This window comes from Rhinolophus ferrumequinum, chromosome 21 (assembly GCF_004115265.2).
Source record: "Rhinolophus ferrumequinum isolate MPI-CBG mRhiFer1 chromosome 21, mRhiFer1_v1.p, whole genome shotgun sequence".
Lineage (NCBI taxonomy): Eukaryota > Metazoa > Chordata > Mammalia > Chiroptera > Rhinolophidae > Rhinolophus > Rhinolophus ferrumequinum.
Window position 1 is genome coordinate 1959047 of NC_046304.1, and position 22602 is coordinate 1981648.

At 43.4% G+C, this 22602-nt stretch overlaps 1 protein-coding gene across 5 annotated transcripts in view; it reads left to right on the top strand.

Annotated features, from left to right (window-relative positions):
- DHRS7B (dehydrogenase/reductase 7B) overlaps positions 1–21342 on the top strand; it is a 51624-nt gene extending 30282 nt beyond the window's left edge. For all 5 annotated transcript variants that reach the window (XM_033089605.1, XM_033089602.1, XM_033089603.1 and 2 more), the window contains 5 exons: positions 2097–2206; positions 13945–14161; positions 14769–14861; positions 18655–18807; positions 20173–21342. In XM_033089605.1, the coding sequence (XP_032945496.1) occupies positions 2097–2206; positions 13945–14161; positions 14769–14861; positions 18655–18807; positions 20173–20378 (779 nt within the window). In that variant the 3' untranslated portion in view covers positions 20379–21342. The remainder of the gene's footprint in view (positions 1–2096; positions 2207–13944; positions 14162–14768; positions 14862–18654; positions 18808–20172) is intronic.
- Positions 21343–22602: the final 1260 nt, after the last annotated feature.

The window sequence follows — 22602 nt, forward strand, 5'->3', positions numbered from 1 at the left end:
AACCGGATGAACAGTTCTAGCCTCAGAAATGCTGGCTTCTTGGTTTGAGAGCAACCACCCCACCCCTGCCACCCGCAGGAGGCCTTTGCTGCTCATTTCAGGACAGCAGGACGTGGGCAGGGCAGTGGCTGTGTGACACCGCCCTGCCTGCTCTCCTCCAGCCCCCACCGAGGGACAGGCGGATGAGGGGCTGCAGCTCTGTCTGGGTTTGTGCCCTTTGTCCGATGAGTCAGTGAACAAACCAACCAGACCTTCAAAGAAGATGATTTTCTAGAAGAAGGTGCTAACTATACTAAATCAATACCTGAAAGTGTATTGATTTAGTACATTTAGCACCTCCTTCTAGAAAACTCCATCAGGGGATGTGCTGGCCTGGGGATGGCAAAGTGAAAGCTGTAAGAGAAGCTCAGGGAGGCACTGTAGAGTGAAAAGGGAGGGCTTTGCTGCATAAGATGTCAAAACAACTTTCCTGGAGGATGGTGGAATTTCTTCTCGTGTTTTGAACCCTTCCTCGCTTTAAGGAATTTTGACACTTCTATGGGAGGCAGGCTGTCAGACCAGTACACCCTGCTGGGACCCTACTACTTCCTCCCTTCCCGGAGAGGAAGTGACAGCCTCGATCCCTCATCTCTCCCTGAGCTGCTGCCGGGACACGTCTGTCCTTTCTACAAGCCAGGAGGGACTAAGACACCACTGGACGGCCTTAGCCTCTGAGAATCAGTCTGGGACCCAGACAGTGGTCAGCTGGGGCCGAGGGGTCTGTGCAGACTGGCTCGTGGGCATTTGAGGGACCAGACGTTGGGTGAGGACAGGCAATGCTTCTTTAAACCCTTGCATTTCAATCTTCACCAACAGTCAGTTTTTAGAACATTTTAAAAAGGCAACTTAGAAATATAAAATTACACTGTAGTACTTTTCTTTATAATGCTTTGTATCAACTACTGTATCTACTTTAATTCATTCAGTTCCGGTACTGAAAGAGAAACAAAGAGGTTATAACATACCCAAAACCAGTAACTGTTCAAAGTTGGAGTTGAACACAGGAAGTGATGTGAGCCCAAAGCTGCCTGCAGCCTCGTTCCATCACGTGGAGAAGCCAGGCTGGGGGAATGAAGTAGAGGAAGGGCAGCCAGCATCGAGAGAGCCTGGCTCCTGCTACCAGAGGCTCTGGACAGCCCCACCCCTGTCCTTCCCAAGTCTTGGCCATTCAGCTTTTTCTCTTCATTCTTGAACTAGCCCAAAGTCCTCCTGATAAATCTTTTCACTTTGCTGCAATGTGAGTTGAGTCTCTTTTCCTGCCACCAACAGAATAGCGACCAATGGAGGGGCCCAGGTAGTTCTGGACTCTCCCTCGCCGTGGTCTTACTTGACATCCTCAGCATTGCCCCCTGGAGTGTTGTAGTGGGCTCAATGGAGCCTGGTCTTCCCCAGTCCCCTGCCACCCGACTCAGCAGGTGGGAGCCCTTCAACACCCTTTGCTGTTGTAGGCACTCGGCATGCTTCAACTCCTCAGTCTCCAGTGTATCGCTGCCCAGCCCAGCAGGGCGGGTAGACTCCGCACTTCTGCACCAGCCCCCCAGGCCTCCGCACGCCTTCTCAACAGAGTCCTGGGTCCCCAAAACTGTGTTTAGTACCCCAGTAGATAGGTGCCTATCACATCTAAGTGGCTGGGGCGACAGCCTGGCTTATGCCGGAACGCGGGCCTCAGCAGAGGCGGCACCACAGTAGCTGGCGCTGCCCAGGCCCGCACACATCACTCCACCTTGCTGAGCTTCCTCCCTTGTGAAAATGAGGGTCGTGCTCCCAAGGTTGTTCAGAGCGAGAGATGACTGGGAAGGGCTGAGCATAGTGCCTAACTGATCTGTCCACCAGTGCCCGCCTTCTTGCCCTGCGGGTGTCAGTCGCATTTCTGGACTCGTACGGCAACAAAAGAGCTCACTGATCGCTGGACTGGTCAACAGCCAGGGCTCATGCGGATATGTTGAGTGCATGGAGAAACCAGTACGTAGTCTGAAACACTGGGCACGTTTGAACTGTGTTGGGGAAGAACAGCTATGAATTTCCTCAGCCGTCACGGTTCTCTCTTCTTCCTTTAGAATGCGCCAAAGTCTTCTATGCTGCAGGGGCTAAGCTGGTGCTGTGTGGCCGGAACAGGGAGGCCCTAGAGGAGCTCACCAAAGAACTCACTGCTTCTCAGGTTACCAAGGTGAGCCCAGGGGCATGTTTTCCGTGGGGAAGGGGTACAGTCCATCCTCTGCTCAGCTAATGGCCCACTCCTGGGCTGCTGGCCATGCAGGGCCTCTGCATGGGCACACCGTCGGGAAGGCAGCAGGTCTCCACAGCCAACTGGCCGCTGGCCTGCGGAAGAAGCACCGTCATATGGTTCAAATTCTGACTCCACCACTTATTATAGCGCTGCAGGTTTAGTAAGCTCCCTCTGTGACTGCTCCCCTCTCCCTTTTTACCTGGCTAATACCAAGTCATCTCTTTTTTGTTCGGGGGGGAAGCGGGAAAGGGCGGGTTGGCAATGCCTTTTAAAATTTTAATTGTGAAAAGATAGACATAATATTTATCATTTCAACCATTTATAAATGTACAACTCAGTGGCATTAAATACACTCACAATGTGTGTAATTATCACCACCATCTATACCCAAAACTTTGTCATCATCCCCAACAAAAATTTTGTACCCGTTAAATAATAATTATTTCTTACCCCCCAGCCCCTGAAACCTCTATTCTACTTTCTGTGTCTATGAATCTGCCTATTTTAGATACCTCATATAAGTGAAAAAATACAATCTCTGTCCTTCTGTATCTGGCTACTTCACTAAGCATAATATCTTCAGGGTTCATCTATACTGTAGCCTGTATCAAAATTTCATTCCTTTTTATGACAGAATATCCCATTGTATGTATATGCCGCATTTTGTTTCTCCGTTTGTTGGTGGATACCATGGTTGTTTCCACCTTTTGGCTGTTGTAAATAATGCTGCTCTGAAGATTGATGTATGTATATCTGAGTCTCTGCTTCCGATTTTTGTGATTATACACACCTAGGAGTGGAATTGCTGAGTCATATGGTCATTTTATGTTTAATCTTTTGAGGAGCTACCAAACTGTCTTCCACAGCAACGGTACCATTTTATATTCCCATCATCAGTGCACAAGTGTTCCAGTTTCTCCCATTCTTGCCAACACTTGTTATTTTCTGTTTTTGTTTGTTTGTTTTTTTAATTACACTCATCCTAAGAGATATGACGTAGTATCTCATTGTGGTTTTAATTTGCATTTCCCTAATTACAAGAGATGTTGATCATATTTTCATGTACTTATTAACTGTTCATATACCTTCTTTTGAGAATGTCTGTTCAAGTCCTTTGCCCATTTGTTAATCAGGTTATTTGTTTTTGTTGTTGTCTAGTTTAGGAGTTCTCAATATATTCTGGATATTAATGCCTTATCAAATATATGATTGGGAAATATTTTCTCCTGTTCAGTAGATTGTTTTTTCACTTTCTTGATAGTGTCCTTTGATGCACATATGCAAAAGTTTTTAATTTTGATAAAGCCCAGTTTATCTGTTTTTTCTTTTGTTGCCTGCGCTTTTGGTGTCATATCCATGAGGTTGTTACCAAATCCAATGTTAGGAAGATTTTCTCCAATGTTTTATTCTAAGAGTTCTATAGTTTTAGCTCTTACATTTAAGCTTTTGATACATTTAATTTTCATATATGGTGTTAGGTAAGGGTCCAACTTCATTCTTTTGCATATGAATATCCAGTTTTCCCAGGACCAGTTGTTGAAAAGATTGTCCTTTCCCCCTTGAATGGTCTTGGCACACTTGTCGAAAGTCAATTTATCATATATTTTGTGGGTATATTTCTGGGCTCTCTGTTCTGTTCCATTGGTTTATATGTCTGTCCTTATGTCCAAACATATGATTTTAATTACTCTATCTTTGGAGTAAGTGTCCAAGTCAGGAAGTGTGGGTCCTCTACTTTGTTTGTAGTTTTCAAGGTTGTTTTGGTTATTCCTGAATAGCCACTGCAATTCCATATGAATTCTAGGACATTTTTTTCTGTTTCTGCAGAAAATGCCTTCGGATTTTGATAGGGATTGCATAGCATCTGTAGATCACTTTGGGTAGTATTGACATCTTAACAATATTAAGTCTTTCAATCCATGAGCATGGGGTGTCTTTCCATGGATTTAGGCTTTTAATTTCTATCAGCAATGTTTTGTAGTCTTCAGCATACATATCTTTCACTTCCTTGGTTAGATTTATTCCTAAATATTTCATTCTTTTAGCTGCTATTGTAAATGGATTTGCTTTCCTAATTTCTTTTCAGAATATTCATTGCTGGTGTATAGAAACACAGCAGATTTTGTATGTTACTCTTTTGTATCCTGCAACTCTGCAACTCTGCTTTATTAGCTCTGATCGGTTTCTGTGGATTCCTTGGGATGAAATTTCTATAAATGGAATCATGTCATCTGTGAATAGAGGTAGTTTTACTTCTTCCTTTCCAATTTGGGTGCCTTTTATATATTTTTCTTGTCTAACTGCTCCAATTAGAATTTCTGGTACTATGTTGAATAGCTGCAGTGAAAGCAGGCATCCTTGTGTTTTTCTTGATCGTAGGAGGAACATTTTGAGTCTTGCAGCATTGAATGTGATGATAGCTGTAGGTTTTTCGTAAATACCCTTTACCACATTGAGGAATTCCCCCTCCATTCCTAGTTTTCTATTTTTATCATGAAAGGGTATTAGATTTTATCAAATCTCTGTTCTGTATCAATTGAGATGATCGTGGGGATTTTATCCTTTGTTCTAATAATATGATGTATTACAAGTATATTGAATGATTTCCTTATGTTGAACCACACTTGCATTCCTAGGATGAATCCCACTTGGTTATGATGAAAAAACCTTATTTATTTATTTATTTACTTTTATTTTTTAACTTTTATTTATTTTAAGTGTGTTTTTCCAGGACCCATCAGCTCCAAGTCAAGTAGTTGTTTCGGTCTAGTTGTGGAGGGTGCAGCTCACAGTGGCCCATGTGGGGATCGAATCGCAGCCTTGTTATTAAGAGTACTGTGCTCTAGCCAACTGAGCTAACAGGCCGCCCCTAAACCTTTTAATATGCCATTGAATTTAATTTGCTAGTATTTTGTTGAGGATTTTAATTAGCAACTATATTAATAAAGAATAGTGGTCTGTAATTTTCTTGTGATGTCTTTATCTGGCCTTGGTATCAGAGTAGTGCTGGTCCAGGACCAGAGCCACCTGGTGCAGGATATTTCTTTGCCAGGAGGTTTTAGGTTACTGATTGAATCTCTTGACCTGTTATATGCTTGCTGAGATTTTCTATTTCTTCTTGAATCAGTTTAGGTAGTTTGTGTGTTTTTAGGAATTTGTTGATTTCTTCTAGGTTATCTAATTTGGTGGCTTTCTCTTAGAATCTTGTATCTATGTGAGGACCCACTTCCATTTCTAATATTTAATTGTTGCAATCTCTCTCTCTCTCTCTCTCTCTCTCTCTCTCTCTCTCTCTCTCTCTCTCTCCCTCTCCCTCTCTCCCTCCCTCCCTCTCTCTCCCTTCCTCCCTCCCTCTCCCCTTTGTCAATCTAGCTACTGGGTTCTCAATTTTGTTGATCCTTTCAAAAAACAACTTTTGGTTTAATTGGTTAATTGGTTTTCTTTATTGCTTGTCTATTCTCTGTTTTGATTATCTCCTCTGTTATTTCCTTCCTCTGCTAGCTTTGGGTTTAGTTTGCTCCTTTATAGTTTCCTATGGTGTAAAGTTACATTATTGATTTGAAATCTTTCTTTTTTAATGTAGGCATTTACAGTTACAAATTTCCCTCTTAGCATTGTTTTCACTGCTGCTCATAAATTTTGGTATGTTTTCATTTTCATTTGTGTCCAGAGATTTGTAATTTTCCTTGTGATTTCTTTTTTTTTTTTTTTGAGTCAATGTTGTTTAAAAGTGTGTTGTTTAATTTCCACTAATTTTCCTATTTGCCTTGTTACTGATTTCTAGCTTCATCACATTGTGTTTGGAGATGATACTTTATATGATATCTGTTTTTTAAAATTTATTAAGACTTCTTTTGTGTCCTGTGTGGAGAATGTTTCATGCATGCTTGAGAATAGTATGTAATGTGCTGTTGTTGGGTGGAATAGTCTATATATGTCTCTCAGGTGTAATTGATTTATAGTGTTGATCAGATCATCTGTTGCCTTATTGCTCTTTTGTCTGTCCATTATTGAGAGAGTATTGAAATAAAAATATTACTGTAGCACTTTCTATTTCTCCCTTCAATTCTGTTGATTTTTACTTCATATATTTTGAGAGTCTGTTATTAGGTATATAAATGTTTATAATTGTTATATCTTCTTTCTGTAATGTGCCTTATATAATGTCCTTCTTTGTCTCTTGAAACCTTTTTTGATTTAAAGTCTATTTTGTCTGATATTAATGTTGCCACTGTAGCTCTCTCTTGGTTATTATTTATGTTTTTTTGTCCTTTCACTTTCAACATATTTGTGTCTTTGGATCCAAAATGAGTCCTTAAAGAGATTCTATATAGCTGGATTTTTTTTTTTTATCCATACTGCAATCTATCTTTTGATTAAAAGTTTTGAAATATTTGTATTTAAAGTAATTATTGTTACAGCGGGACTTATTTCTGCCATTTTGTTATTTGTTTTCTATTTGCTTTATCGCTTTTTTTGTCCTTCATTTCCTGCTTACTGTCTTTTGTGTTTAGTTGATTTTTCTGTAGTGAAATGTTTTGGTTCCCTTCTCATTTCCTCATGTATATGTTCTACAGCTATGTTCTTTGTTGTTGCTATGGGGATTACATTGACTATCCTAGAGTTATAACAATCTAATTTGAATTTATTCCAACCTAACTTCAATAACATACAAAAACTCTACTCCTGCACAGCTCTGTCTTCCCCCCATCAGCTAGTCATGTTATAGATTTCATCATTATACATTGCTTATCCAATAACATAGATTAATAATATTTTTTAAATTGTGTTTTAAATTGTGTAGAAAATAAAAGATAGTTACAAACCAAAATTACAGTAACATTAGCTTTTAAAATTGCCCATGAAAAGAAAAGAAAATAAAATAAAAATAAATAAATAAATAAATAAATAAATAAATAAATAAATAAAATTGCCCATGTATTGAGATCCAAGATGGCAGAGTAGATAAACACTGTGCCTGCTTCCTTCCATGAGCACATTAAAATTAAAACTAAATTACAGAACAGTCAACCTGGAGAACCAGCTGAAGTCTAGATGAACAGAAGTTTTATAACTGAGGATATAAAGAAGCCACGTAGAGATTGGTAGAGGTGGCAGAGATGTGGAACAGCTGAGAATCAGCCGGTTGAGAATCAGGAGGCATACCTTGGCTGCAGAGGTTCCCCCCAGAAGAATGAGGGACCCCAACCCCACACTAGCCTCCCCAGCCCAGAGTACTGCTGCTGGGAAGAGGAGCCCCTACAACTGGCTGTGAAAAACAGTGGGGATTCCAACCATCCAGGTGGGATGGAAGGCTGCGGGAAACCCAGACATCTTCTTAAAGGGCCCACACACAGAGTCACTCACTCACAGGTACTCACCCTGGGTTCTGGCAGGGGGATGATGACTCGTGGTGTTGGAGGCATACGGTCTGACTGAGGTGTGTGGATGCAAGGTGAGGGCTGGAAGATAGTCACCATTTTCCCTATATGGGGTCCTTCTCCCATGCAGCTGGCGGGTGGGCACAGTCTTTCCTGTGTTGAGCCCTCCCCCACAAGGCCAAATCTGAATCTGAATTGGCCTGGTGAGATCCACTGGGACCCCACCCCACCCAATTTCCCCAACACTGGAGGTACTTTCTTGGGAGCAGGAAGTCCCGCCTGTGTTGCACTTTTTCTTGGAAAACTATCAGACTCCACAGGACCCAGGTGGGCAGCAACCTGGCCTCTGTGTGCTCTGAGATTTTTGCTAAGTAGCTCCAGGCTCAGCACTGACACCAAACCAAAATCTACATTAACCTGGTAACCACACCTCTTCCCACTCTAGTGACTCTCTGATATCCTGCCTCACCTAACTTGCATACCACATGAGGCTTTATCAGTGGCTGAACCTTAAGGGAGCTGGCAGATGGCAGCAGGCCTCAGTGTGTCCTGGCTTTTTGTGGAGCTACCCTAGGCCTGGTAGTAGTGGCAGATGTCCTCGGTTCACAGTGTGGCTTCTCCCATGTGCCTCCAGGTTTACCATAGGCAGTGAACAACTGCAGATCGCTTTGTAGCTCCTACCAGACACTTCCCACCAGTCACAGGCAGTGGGTAATTTGGGCCTGCACTGGAGCCTCTCCCTAGAGGTCCCAGAACCAGCATATTTGGAGGTTGGCTTCAGACTACAGCAGAGCACCGCCCAGTTAGCCCCAAAAGTGGTACACGCAAAGGGCAGTCTCAAAAGCAGTTGAACCCAATGGGGCAAATCCCACTCAGTGGGGCAAGCACCCTGCACAACAGCCTGTAAGCTGTGGATGTGGCCAAAACTCACAGCCAATTAACATGAGGGTCAGTCTTACCCACTGATGTGCCAATAGCAATCAAGACTCAGTTATAACAGAAGGGCACACACAATCCACACAAGGGACACTCCTGGATCATCCACATAAGGTGACCAAGGAGACTGTGTCAAGGCCCTAAGGGCACCTACTACATGAAGCCACCTGGCCAAGACTAGGAGACATAGCAGATGTACCTAATACATAAAAACAGAGGTAGCCAAAATGAAGGAAAAACGATATATTTACCAAATGAGACAACAGGAAAAACTCCTGTAAAAGAACTAAACGAAATGGAGGCAAGCAACCTACTAGATACAGAGTTCAAAATAATGATTATGAAGATGCTCAAGGAACTTGGTGAGAACCTCAACAAAGAGATAGCAAGCATAAAAAAATGACATGGAAACCACAAAAACGAACCAGTCAGAAGGGAAGAATACAATAACTGAAATGAAGACTGCATAGAAGGAATCACCAGCAAACTAGATGAAACAGGATCAAATCGGTGATTGGGAAGACAAGGCAGCAGAAAACACCCAATCACAACAGCAGAAAGAATAGAAATAAAAATGAGGATAGTTTAAGAGACCTCTGGGACAACATCACGCATAACATTCACATCATAGGGGTACCAGAAGGATAAAAGAGAAAGCAAAGGATTGAGAACCTATTTGAAGAAATAATGACAGAAAACTTCCCTAACCTGGCAGAGGAAATAGACATACAAGTACAGGAAGCACAGAGTCCAAACAAGATGAAACCAAACAAGCCCATACCAAGACACATTGTAAGTAAAATGGCAATGGTTCAAGATAAAGAGAGAATCCTGAAAGCAGCGAGAAAAAGGCAACTACCGTGTGGCCCCAAAAATAAGACCTAACCGGAAAATAAGCCCTAGCATGATTTTTCAGGATGACATCCCTTGAACATAAGCCCTAATGCATCTTTAGATCAAAATTTAATATAAGACCTAGTCTTATATTGTCAGCTGATTTCTCAACAGAAACTTTGCAGGCCAGAAAGGATTGGTGAGAAATATTCAACATGGTGAAAAGCAAAGACTTAACAACCAAGGTTACTCAACCCAGCAAGGCTATCATTTAAAATCAAAAGACAGATAAAGAGCTTACCGGACAAGAAAAAGCTAAAAGAATTCATCACCACCAAACCAGTATTACAAGGAATCTTAGAGGGACTTCTAAGATGATAAAAAAAAAAAAAAATCAAAATTATGAATAATAAAATGGCCATAGCTACATAGCTATCAACAATTACTTTCAATGTAAATGGACTAAATGCTCCAATCAAAAGACATAGGAGGGTTGAATGGATAAGAAAACAAAACCCTTACTTATGTTGCCTACAAGATACACTTCATATTGAAAGACACACAGAGACAGAAAGTAAAGGGATGGAAAAGGATATTTCATGAAAATGGAAACAAAACAAAACAAAAGAGCTGGGGTAGGAATATTAATACCAGACAAAGTAGACTTTAAAATAAAGGTTATAACGAGAGACAAGGAAGGACCCAGTAATCCCATTTGTGGGTAATTATATGAAGAAACCCAAAATGCTACTTTGAGGGGGGCATGTGCATTTATATGTTCATTACAGCATTGTTTACAATGGCCAAGATGTGGAGGCAGCCTGGGTATCTTGATAGATGAATGGATAAAGAGGCAGTGGTACATACCGTGTTTCCCGGAAAATAAGACCTACCCCAAAAATAAGCCCCAGTTAAGATCGTCATCCAGATGGATGCATTTAATACGTTATGACGATGTTCCAGAAGTTGACATAACTGTATTTGAATAAATACAGATTGTTGTACATGAAAAAATAAGACATCCCCTGAAAATACACCCTAATGCGTCTTTTGGAGCAAAAATTAATATAAGACCCAGTCTTATTTTCAGGGAAACACGGTATATACAAAGGGATATTGCTCAGCCATGGACGGGAATGGGTTCTTGCCATCTGTGGCAGCACGGATGGACCTGGAAGGTATTGTGCTGAGTGGTGTGTCAGACAGAGAAAGACAGACATAATGTGATTTTGCATATATATATGGAATTTAAAGAACAAAATAAACAAAGCAAACTGATACATACAGAAAACATTTTGATGGTTTCCAGATGGGAGGGGGGTTGGCGGTGTGGGTGAAAGAAGGCGAAGGAATTAAGAAGTACAAATTGGTTTTTACAAAGTAGTTATGGGATGTAGGATATAGCATAAAAAATATAGTCAATAATACTGTAATAACTATGTATGGTATCATATGGGTACTAGATTTGATGGGAAGGGGTTGGAGGGCAGGATGAAAAAGGTAAAAGGATTAAGAAGTACAAGTTGGTAGTTACAAAATAGTCATGAGGATGTAAAGTAAAGCACAGGGAATACAGTCAATAATGTGGTCCTGACTATGTATAGTGCCAGGTGGGTACTACACTAGTCGGGGGGAATCACTTCTTAAATCATATAAATATTTAACCATATGCTTTACACCTTAAATTAATACAAACTAATATTGAATATTAATTGTAATTGAAAAATTAAAAATAGGGCAAGGTGAAGGGGAATAAGAGATCCAAATTTCCAGGTATAAAACAAATAAGTCATGGGGATGTAATATATGAGGTTGGACAATTAAGGTCGTGAACTTGTTGCAACAATGTTGCTAACTTTTTTGATCTCAGAGGGATTATTCATTATGAATTTGTACTAACTGAACAAACAGTTAACCAAGTTTACTATTTGGAAGTGCTGAAAAGGCTGCGTGAAAAAGTTAGACAACCTGAACTTTTCTCCAATTCATGTCTCTTGCATCACGACAGTGCACCAGCTCACACAGCACTGTCTATGAGTTTTTAGCCAGTAAACAAATAACTGTATTGGAACACCCTTCCTACTCACCTGATCTGGCTCCCAATGACTTCTTTCTTTACCCGAAGATAAAGGAAATATTGAAAGGACATTTTGATGACATTCAGGACATCTAGGGTAACACAATGACAGCTCTGATGGCCATTCCAGAAAAAGTTCCAAAATTGCTTTGAAGAGTGGACTAGGCGCTGGCATCAGTGCATAGCTTCCCAAGGGTGGTGACCGTAGGGATATTCAGCAATGAGGTATGTAGCACTTTTTCTAGGATGAGTTCTGAACTTAATTTTCACACCTCATACAGCATAAGGAATATAGTCAATAATATTGTGATAGCATAGTATGGTGTCAGATGGTTGCTGGACTTATCATGGTGATCACTTCTTTAGGTGATTAGTTTCAGGTGTACCCCTGAAACTAATATAATATTGTAAGTTATTCATATTTTTAATAAAAATCTTTTAAAAATAAAATAAAATTGCCCATGTATTTATTTTACTGGAGATCTTTAGTTCTTCAAATTGTACTGCCTAGCTTCCTTTCATTTCAAACCTGAAAGACTCCTTTTAGCATTTCTTGCAGGGCAGACCTAGTGGTACAAACCCTCTCAGCTTTTGTTTATCTGCAAATCTTAAATTTCTCTCTCATTTTTGTGGAAGGTATAGAATTGTGGCAGGTATAGAATTCTTGATTGTCAGTCTTATTTTCTTTCAGCACTTCTGGCCTTCAAGGTTTCTGATGAGAAGTCAACTGATAAATCTTATTGAAGATCTCTTTTATGTGAGGAGTAGCTTTTCTCTTGCTGTTTTCAGGATTCTCTTTGTCTTTTAACAGTTTTATTATAAAGTGTCTTAGTGTGGGTCCTGGAATTTATCCTACTTGGTATTGAGCTTCTTGGATGTGCAGATTAATGTTTTTCATTGAATTTTTCAGCAATTATTTCTTCAAATATTCTTTCTACCCCTTTCCCTCCGTCTTCTTCTCAGATTCCCACAGTGCCTAAGTTGGTCCACTTAATGGTGTCCCACAGATCCCTTAGGCTCTGTTCAGTTTTCTTCATTCTTATTTTCTTTCTGTTCTCAGACTTGATAATTTCAGTTGTTCTCCCTTCAAGTTCACTGATTCTTCTATTAGGCTGGTGCAAATGTAATTGCAGTTTAAAAGGTTAACAATTGCAAAAACCGCAATTACTTTTGTACCAACCTAATACTTGCTCAAATCTTATTTTGAACCCCTCTAGTGTATTTTTCATTTCAGTTATTATACTTTTGAGTTCCAGAATTTTAAATATAATTTCTATTTATTAATATTTTCATTTTGTTTATACATCAATACATGTTTTCTTTTAGCACTTTCAGCATCTTTAAGACAGTTGTCTTAAAGTCTTTGTCTAGTAAGAAACCCATCATCTGGGCTTCCTCAGGTATGTTTTCTGTGACTTCTTTGAATCAACTGGAAGCCACTTCAGCCAGTGGTGGTTAAAAAAATACAACCTGCCTCAGTGGTACACCTCGGTGATCAGAGCAGCAATCCACCATCAGAACAAAACCCAGATTTTTGGAACACAAGGTCTTGTTGCCTCCCTCAGCTCCCTCAAGCTGCACCAGAAATGTGGGCCGCCTGCCACAGGTCTGGGTGGATTGGGGATAGCTTGCTACCATTGAGCTGATGGCGGAAATTGACCAAAATTATCTATAATTTACCAGCTAAGCACTATCCTGAAAGCATCAAGCATTCAAATAGATTCCAGAGTTCCAAAATTGTCACTTCAAAGAGTTGCTGCCAGTACAATTGTCCAGGTGGAGATAGATTCCTGGCACTTCCTACTCTGGCATCTTCTTTGATTTCAACTCCCCGCCCCCCACCCCTTTATCTTTTTGATCTCTTGTTAAACTCTAAATTAGATGGCTCAGCTATTCATTTCTCTAGCTGCTTATACTTCTTTATGGCATTCTTTATAGTTCATCTGTCTTCTCCACCAGACTGTATACTTCAGGAGGACAGGAACCATGTCTGTCTTGCTTTCTGCTCTGTCCCCACTGTCTGGTACATAGGGGGTATATAGAAAATGTTTCATGATCAAATAAAATTCAAGTGACTTAACCTGAGAAGGACAGCGCCTCTCAACAAGGCCACCGTTTAATTAGTTACATGTATAGCACAGTGTTGACACAGGCAGCAAAGGGAGCTGTGATTACTAGCCCCTGTGGTAATCTATAACCTATACCTTACGTACCCTGTGGAACTGACTGTCTAGCTCGAATAATAATGTTCAGTTCGGGACAAGAGTTGCCCAGGTCAGGTGCGAGCACTGTGAGGATCCTCCAGGCCACATCTCCTCAGAGGGTAGGTGCTGCAGCCTGTGTCATCTCATGCCCCGTGGCCACTCCCAGGATTCTGAATGGCAGCAACCCATTGGTTCACATGGACTGTCACTCTGAAGATGCCTTTGATTTCTGTCATACCTGACCAGGTGGAGATGCACAAGCCTTACATGGTGACCTTCGACCTTGCAGACCCTGGGGCCATCGTTGCAGCAACTGCCGAGATCCTGCGGTGCTTTGGCTGTGTGGATGTGCTCATCAACAACGCTGGGGTCAGCTACCGCGGCGCCATCACGGACACCACCATGGACGTGGACAAGACGGTCATGGAGATAAACTACTTTGGCCCAGTTGCTCTAACGAAAGGTAGCAGTCTTGGATTGAAAGAAAAAAGAGCACTGATATGTTGGCATTGTTTTTACTTCACTTGGTTCCTTGTTGGCTAAATGTTGCCTGTCCCCATCTTCTATTTTGCCCTGGAAAAGGTGCTGTCATTACAGCTTGGGTGTTTGCTTTTCCCAGACTTATTTGCATTTTTTTAATCTGCTTTATAGCTTTAAATCAAGATGTTCTCCTCACTGACAGCTTCATTTATACAGCATGCCCCCATTTCCTCTTGTGGTCTTTGCAAACCTCTACAAAGTGGAGATATTCTCATGTCCAGGCTCGGATTTCACTCCAGGGGAGGGGCTCTCCCTAGGAAAGGGAGCTGAGCTGGTTGTGACCTGTGATTAGGCCTCTCTGTCCAACCACCCACCACTCCCCACCCCCCCACCCCCCGACCCCCGCTGGCTTGCTGGAAGTCTGCTGGACGCAGGAGGCCTAAGAGTTCAAACAAAACGTGATCTTCCCCATTTCGCTTTCACTGTTCACCTCCCTTGTTCCAACAATATGTGAGGCCACCTCCTCTGAGCATTAGGTTCGGTAACGAGAAGAAAAGTCCTCTTCTAAAGTCTCTGACCTCTTTCCTTAGCACTCCTGCCCTCCATGATCAAACGGCAACGGGGCCACATCGTTGCAATCAGCAGCATCCAGGGCAAGATCAGCATTCCTTTTCGATCAGCCTGTGAGTACCTCCTTCTCCCTCCCTCAAATGTTTTTCTTTTTGTTTTTTCCTGATTATAAAAATACCACATTTACTACCCAGAATTCAGACATCAGAGAAATACTCATTGCAGAATGTGAAGGAACTTTACCAGAATGTGTTTTCTGAGCAGAATGCCAGCTCTACTCCTTAGCCCCTATATGTTACCTTGTGCAGGTGTCCCCACAACTGTGTACCCCAATCCTCATCTGCAAAATGGAGACAGGGGCAGTCCTACACTTGGAAAGCCACTAGAAAGGTGAGAAATCTGTTAGCTCTGTGAGGGAAGTGCCTGGCAGTGCCAAGCATAAGTGCCATGCACGTGTTAGTCACAATTATCGATTACCGTTGTCCCACAGGCACCATCACTTCATCACTTTGGACATAGGCCTCAAACTTTTTTCTCCATATGATCAAACATACAAAAATAGCGTCACATTATGCATAGTTGTGGTTCGTGTATTCCACTTGACAGTATTTCTTTCTATATCAGTATACAATGGATTTACCTAATGCTTTTAAGTGGATATGTAGTAGTTCATTGAACGGATATATGACATAATTCATTTAGATATTTTCCTGGACATTTGAAGATTTTTTTTTTCCTTCAGTCTCTGACCGTTAACAATGATGTGCTACATAGAACATCCTTACATATTGACATCTCCAGGCACTCACGGGCGGGTTTCATAAGGTAAATTCCCCAAAGTGAAAATATTAGGTAGGACCAGATAATTAAACCTGCCAAATTGACTTGCAGTTCACAGTCTTACCTCCATGTATGCAGTTGACTATGCCAGAATTTTGAGATCTAATTTCACCTGTCTGCTGTCATGTTGCACCAGCAAGCAAACAGAATCTAGTTTTCCTTAGTTAAAAGATTTTAAAGGTAATTTCACAAACTGTCTTAGTAACTCCTTTCTTTGCTCCACCCTCTGGAAGCACACACTGCCTTTAACCAGCACGTTGGCATCTGCTCTTGGCACCTCCAAATGCTCGACTCAGCCACGCCCAGCTGACTTGGCAGGAGGGGAGAGCAGAGCTGCTTCAGCACTTTGGAAGGACAGGAACAGACATCCAGCTGGATGATACGAGTAGCCAACTGTCTGAACTGGAAACATAACAGAAACTTACTCCTCGCTGAACCCAGTTCTACCTTTTGGGTTTAGTTGTGTGTCCTCAGGCAAGTTGTTTAACTTGTCTGACCTTCCTTTTCCTTTCTTATAAAATGGGACTTACAATCATCTTACATGCTTCACAAAGCTGTTTTAAGTTGAAATGAAACAAATGGAGATGAAAAGTCCTTGGTAAATTGAGAAGCACGGTATCTATGTTTGTTTCTATGATTATTTCTGTTTCAACTCCAACCGCATAGGACAGCCATCTAAGGCGGCTCAAATAAATGAGTGTGTGTGTGGTCACAAATGATAAAACAAATGAGGTAAACTGTTAATAATAGGTAAGTCAGGATAAAGGCTATATCATGTTCTTTGTACTAAATTACTTCCAAGCTTTACTGTGATTTAACCTAAGTTTTATTCTCCACTTGACCTGTGACTAAAGTAGGTCACACGTGGTTGGTCTGGGCTTTTTACAGTGACGAGACTGAGCGTGGCGGTGCCTCCTGGGCACACTGGTAAACCCTGACAGACAGAGGTCTCCTCGTGTGTAAAATGAGAGCGCAGCTTTATCTTTCTCCCACGCTGTCCTGAGGACCCGGTGGTGTGTTTAACGCTGTGGCTTGCAGATAGGAGGCATTGAGTAACACACAGCCTGGCTGAGAACTGCCAGCCTGAGATCTCTGGGAGACTCATTGTTAGGGTGAGCCTTCTATTCTGGGGACCCCCGGGATGACTCCCTCATCTCAGTCCTTGGTCCTAGGCAGCAGTCCTGGAATCATGGCTGACAGCAGTTACCCACAAACGACTCATCCAGCCCCTAGCAACTTGGCCTAAACCAAAGGAGCTGGCCCCAGAAGGCACTGCAGCAAGTTCAGACACTTTGAATTGCTCAGGTGACTCGCTGCACCACTTTCTGGGTTTTTCCCTTCCTGTTTTATCAGCTGATGGAGTCCCCTTTGCTAAGGCCAAAACATTTAAAACCCTGAATGGGAGGAAACTGATTTTTCAGTGGAGATGCTGTGTGTTTCTTAAAAATGCCATGGTAGGGTCGCTGCGTCCCCCTTAGAGTATCTTTCATCATGTTGTGGCACCGTTGCTGAAGAACAGAGGTGGCTCTGTTGGAGGTGGTGCAGCCCAGTAGCTTCCAGATGAAAAGTGGCTTCATGGAAGTTTGTCAAATGAAATATGTAGGAGAACCAGTCTCAGATTTTATATCCCATGCATGCTAGGATGCTCACTAGTGCGCAGTTTCAATGACGAAACCTGGAAACAACCCTTGAAGTTTCACTGATGGGGCCTGTTCTGTCGTCTGGTGACCCATGGAGGAGCATGGTGGGTCTGTGTGGCTGGTGCAGATGCTGTCCAGTCTGTCACCAGGTGAAGAAAACTACGTATAGGAATAATATGAACAGTATGAGCTCATTTCTGTAAATACATACAGTGGTATCTCGGTTTCCTAACGTAATCCGTGCGGGAAGACCGGTCAACTTCTGAAACGTTGGCAAACAGCCGACCGCTGGGCCTCAGGATCTTGCAACTCAGCGGAAGCCGCGAGACATGTTCGACTTCCGAGGCGTGTTCGAAAACCGAAGCATTTACTTCTGGGTTTACGGCGTTCGTAAACCGCAATGTTCGTCAATGGAGACGTTCGAAAACCGAGATACTACTATATATATATTACTTACATGTAAAATCACATATATTTACATAGAGTATATAAAAAATAAATCCTGAGAGACTCAACATTGGTTACCTCTGGAGAAGGAAATTGGCAGAAGGACTTTCACTTTTTTACTTTATATCCTTCTGTACTATTTGAATTGAATGTTTTACCCATTAGGCATTAAGTTGTTTTTTGTTTTCTTAACTTTTAAAGTAGAATGATTTCTGACTTAAAGAAAAGTCGCAGGAATAGTACGAAGAACTTCTTCATGCAGATTCCCCAGTTGTTAACATTTTACTGTATTTGCTTTATCATGTTGTGTGTGGAGGGGGAGGGGGAGAAAGAGTCCCATAGAGCAGTTTCCACGCTCTCGGCCTCGCCTGGGGAGGTGCAGGCTCGGGTGGTGAATGACCATCGACTGTGATTGGTTGGCCATCAGCTGTAACTGGTTATCCAATTGGCTACTGATGTAACTGCCGGGACTGCGTTGATTGGTTGGTTGGTTGGCAGACAGAGAAGTGAATGGCAGACTGTGGATCATGTGGATCCTACTGTGTGTGTCTTGCCCAGCCGCCAGCGAGAATGTAGTGGTATGACTCCCCTATCTATGGCTCCGTGGGTGTTCCTTTTTGGCCTCACCATGTCTTGCGTTCTTATGTGGGGAGCGGGACCAGAGACCCCCGCAGGAGTCCCTGCATGACAGTGTATATATGCACATACATGTGTACATAAAATGTATAATTTTCCTTTCCTGGACCATTTGAGGAACACTGGAGATACGGTGCTCCTTTCCTCTTAGGTGTTTGCCAAGAACAAGGATATGATGAACTTCTCTAAATCAGGAGGTGAACACTGCTGTGATACCGTAGTAACCTTGAGTTATAAAACAAGTTTTTTAAATAAGAGAAAGAATGGGAGCGAATATGTGGGCTTGTCCCAGGCATGTCCCACACCAGCTCACTCACCGGCCTTTGCTCACCCGCCTTTGCAGATGCGGCCTCCAAACACGCAACCCAGGCATTCTTTGACTGTCTGCGCGCCGAGATGGAGCAGTATGAGATTGAGGTGACCGTTATCAGCCCCGGTTACATCCACACCAACCTCTCTCTAAATGCCCTCACTGCTGATGGCTCTAAATATGGAGGTGAGGCCTCTATGCTTGAGAAATAACTGATTTTAGGGTACTCAAAGCAAAGAAGCCAGTCTTCTGGGGTGAGGCTGGGTGCACCAGTCTCAGAATCTCCATCTTGCTTTAGCCAAAGACAGTGCTGAGCTGACCTGCAGTCACCGCTGGTGAGCCCAGCGGACTGGCCCCAGCATGCAGGCTCAGGCCAAGCAGAAAGCAATTAATTGGCTTTTGCCTCCCAGGTCAGTTGACCCACGTGTGCTGTTGCTGTGGGAGCTGGCTCTGCCTTCCTGAGTTTGAGGGCGGCCTGCCCGCCCCAAGTCCTGGCCTCCATGCACCGCCTCCCTGGATGTGATCTCTTGGGCCTGTGCCATGGCATTCACCTGGTCTTACACCCCACCCCAGCCAGGTCTGAACCAAGACTGCCTGTGCCCTGGGTGGCAGCTCAGAAAACCAACAGAAACCGGACAGAGGCATAGACTCAAAGAGATTCATATTTACCTTCTTTACACTTAGAAAAATCTTATTTTAAAAATTTCCTCTGTGGCATTTAAAAATAAGCAACAGTAAGAAACCCCCTCTTTTTCTGTGTTAACAAAACCGCAGCAAGAACAGATACCGGTGAGGATGCTTAGCAGTTTGGACAACTTACAAATGGTTTCAAATAGTCTGTCCTCTGCGTGCCACTGGTCCTACTTTCTTGGCAAAAGGGTCAGATTACTAGGGAAGAAGGAACATCAGTGGCTGTTAACCAGGCTAACACCTCCCAAACTCCCCACAGCGATCCCTAACGCCTCAAACAAACCAAGGGTTTCTTCCTGCTCCCTATCCAGTTAACACGTGACGTGGGGAACTGTGACAGCTCTTCTGACTCACTTCTTCACTTTCACGCCAGTGAGCTCATAGTGCATGCGGGACTGTAGTCTTCTCCTACCTCCTCTCTGGCAGACCTCAAGCCAGGTTACCCAAGATTCATTTGATGATACAACATCCTTAGTCAGTAGTTGTTTAAAAAGACAAAAATTCCCCAAGTCAGGAAGCTGCTCAGCTGTGGTGTGAGGGGCTACCTCTTGAGACCTCTTCTGGGCTGGTCTTATCCTTGGTCACAGACTACCAGCTCTGAGCACTGACTGAGGCGCCATCCACCTTATTCCCATGTGCCACCCACGTCTCTCTTATCCCAACTCACACACACTGATGGGTCCTCATTTCCTGAAAGCACAAGGGAGCCAGGGATGGTGGGGTCCCACCTGCGTCCCGACAGACTGTGGGAGGAGCTTCATGATGGGAAATCCAGCAGCTGACCTGACGACAGTCCTCATCAGCTCAGCTACTCAAGAGAGAGGCTTCTGCTTCCAAGCTCATGTGTTTCCTTTGTTTCAGTTATGGACAAGACCACGGCCCAGGGCCGAAGGCCTGTGGAGGTGGCCCGAGATGTTCTGGCTGCTGTGGGGAAGAAAAAAAAAGATGTGATCCTGGCGGACCTGCTGCCTTCCTTGGCCATTTATCTGCGAACTCTGGCTCCTGGGCTCTTCTTCAGCCTCATGGCCTCCCGAGCCAGAAAGGAGCAGAAATCCAAGAACTCCTAGTGCCACAACAGCTGGGCAGGAAGCAGCCCCTGCCTGGGAATGGCTGCCCCACAAGGGAGAACTCCATTTGTGGAGACTTTATCGGATGTTTGTCTCAAAGGAAGGAAAGACAGAGATACACTACTACAGATCTCTGGCTAGGCTCCTCCTGCTAGAGAATGGGAAACAAAAAAGGCAGCAGGATTCTCGGGGGTGAGGGGTAACCCTTAAGAATAAATGTGGAGCTAGATTTTAATGCTAAGAATATGAAATAAATGAATGGAATAATAAGAGTCGTAGTCCTCAAGGACTAGAAGAACCATGCCTCCTTTGAGTTCCAGCCTGCACCAGCTCCTAGAAAGTGTTTCAGTCTTGAAATAAGAAGATATCCTGACATCACCTTGGCCCAGTTGTTTTCATATTTGACTTATCCAAGACCACTTACCTAATTGTTTTGGCAGAGTCTACTTCCAGCACTAAAGGGAGAAAGCTGTCTTTCCTGGTTCCTACACTATCTCATTCAGCACGGCAGATGGGCTAATATGTGATCAGTCATTTGACACATCCCAAGTAACACTGGCTTTAATGCCTACAAGAATTACCCAGTTTTCCTGCTGACTCCCACTCAAAGCCCTGTAGGATCAGGCACCATTCCAAGCAGAAAAATGTACTAAAGAAACAGCCAAAAGGGAGAGGAAAATCCGGCATGGTCCCATGTATCCTCCAGAAAATACGACTCAGAAACAGTCAGGTGGACAGGGCTTGTAAAGCAGCATCTGGCCCCTGGCAGAAACAGCCTGTTTATTAGACGTGACGGTTGGAGTGTAGCCAGAAAAGGTGCCCGTGTCCACTTTTCTGATTTATTACAAATACATGGTTGAGGTTCGTTGAGTAAATCTACTTCATACCTGAAGTTTAGGGTGACAGTGAAAATTGTGGGTCCACTGCATAGGCTTCCCCGAATTAAAATAAAAATCTCCTAGCATATACTGGTATCTTACACTACGTCCTAATTCTAGACCTGTGGAGCTCGTATTTTAAACAGCTACCCACAAGCCAGCCTGTGGTTTGGGTATTCAAAGCTCTCGAGTTTCCTGGGAGTAGGACCACAGGGAGTGGACGATTAGGTCTGGTCACCTATCCCAGCCCCCACCACAACCCAGACATTGCAGGAGCACATGGTTGAGATGTGGATACAGATGTGATGGGTGGCTTTTCACTTTCCACAGAACCCACCTACCTCCCTTCTGGCATGGAAGAGAAAGAGTTCCTTAGTGTTCACATCAGGGAAGCGATGGATCTGAGACAGCAGCGGCAGCCACACTGAAGCCTGGCCTGAGTCTGAGGGCAAATAAAATTGCCAGGTGGGTAGCAGGTACTCGGTAAAAGGCAGCGATAGAGGAAGCTGTCTTTGTAAACGGGATGAGAGAACATCTCCTTGGACACTTGTTGGCTGGCACTTTAAAAAGGGCCCGTGTCCAAGTGCTGTCCTATCCTCTCCGTTAAATAAAATGGTCAGCAACCGAGACTGACGCGATATACTGCCCTGTGAGGAATGCGAGTTTAGTAAGCGTGTACGCTGTTGCTGACGTGGCTAGTTTGGGAGCCATTGTGATGGTGGCTGGAAGCCTCCCGAGCCCTGACTCAGCTGCGGGTTGGGACGTGGCGCTTGGAGCAGACACAAAGGATCTTTTAACCTAGGTGTGACACTAGGCCATAGCCAAATGCCACTGAATGTTTCTTTACCCAACATTTTAAAAAACTCAGCTCACTTTCTAAATTACTTTAGAAACTATATTCTACTGTATAAATAGGAACTAATATAATACAAACAGAACCATTAAAATCTAGCTGGATCCACTCTGCCAAAGGCTGCATCTGAGGCCCAGCTGCTCCTGAGGAGATGGCCACATCCGGGGTATTACAGATGGGCTCGCACATGTGTTCTCACGGCCTCAGACAGGAAGAGAACCACAAAGGGCCCACGTGCAATTTAGGGTTCTCCAATGTCCACAGTGCACCTCAAGCCATTTTGGTGCCCCTACAGTTACTCGCCCCTCCCTGGAGAACATGTCTGGGTAAAGTGGGCTTGTAGAGCCTGCTGGAGTTGTGACTTGGACAGCAGCTCTTTCCTGAGGGCCAAGAGCGCCCTGGAGAGCGGAGCTGGGCCAGGCCTGGCCTGGCCTGGCCTGGGCCTTTCACTTTCGGGGCCTCAAAGCCCCTTTGAGTGTGAACATCTGCCACC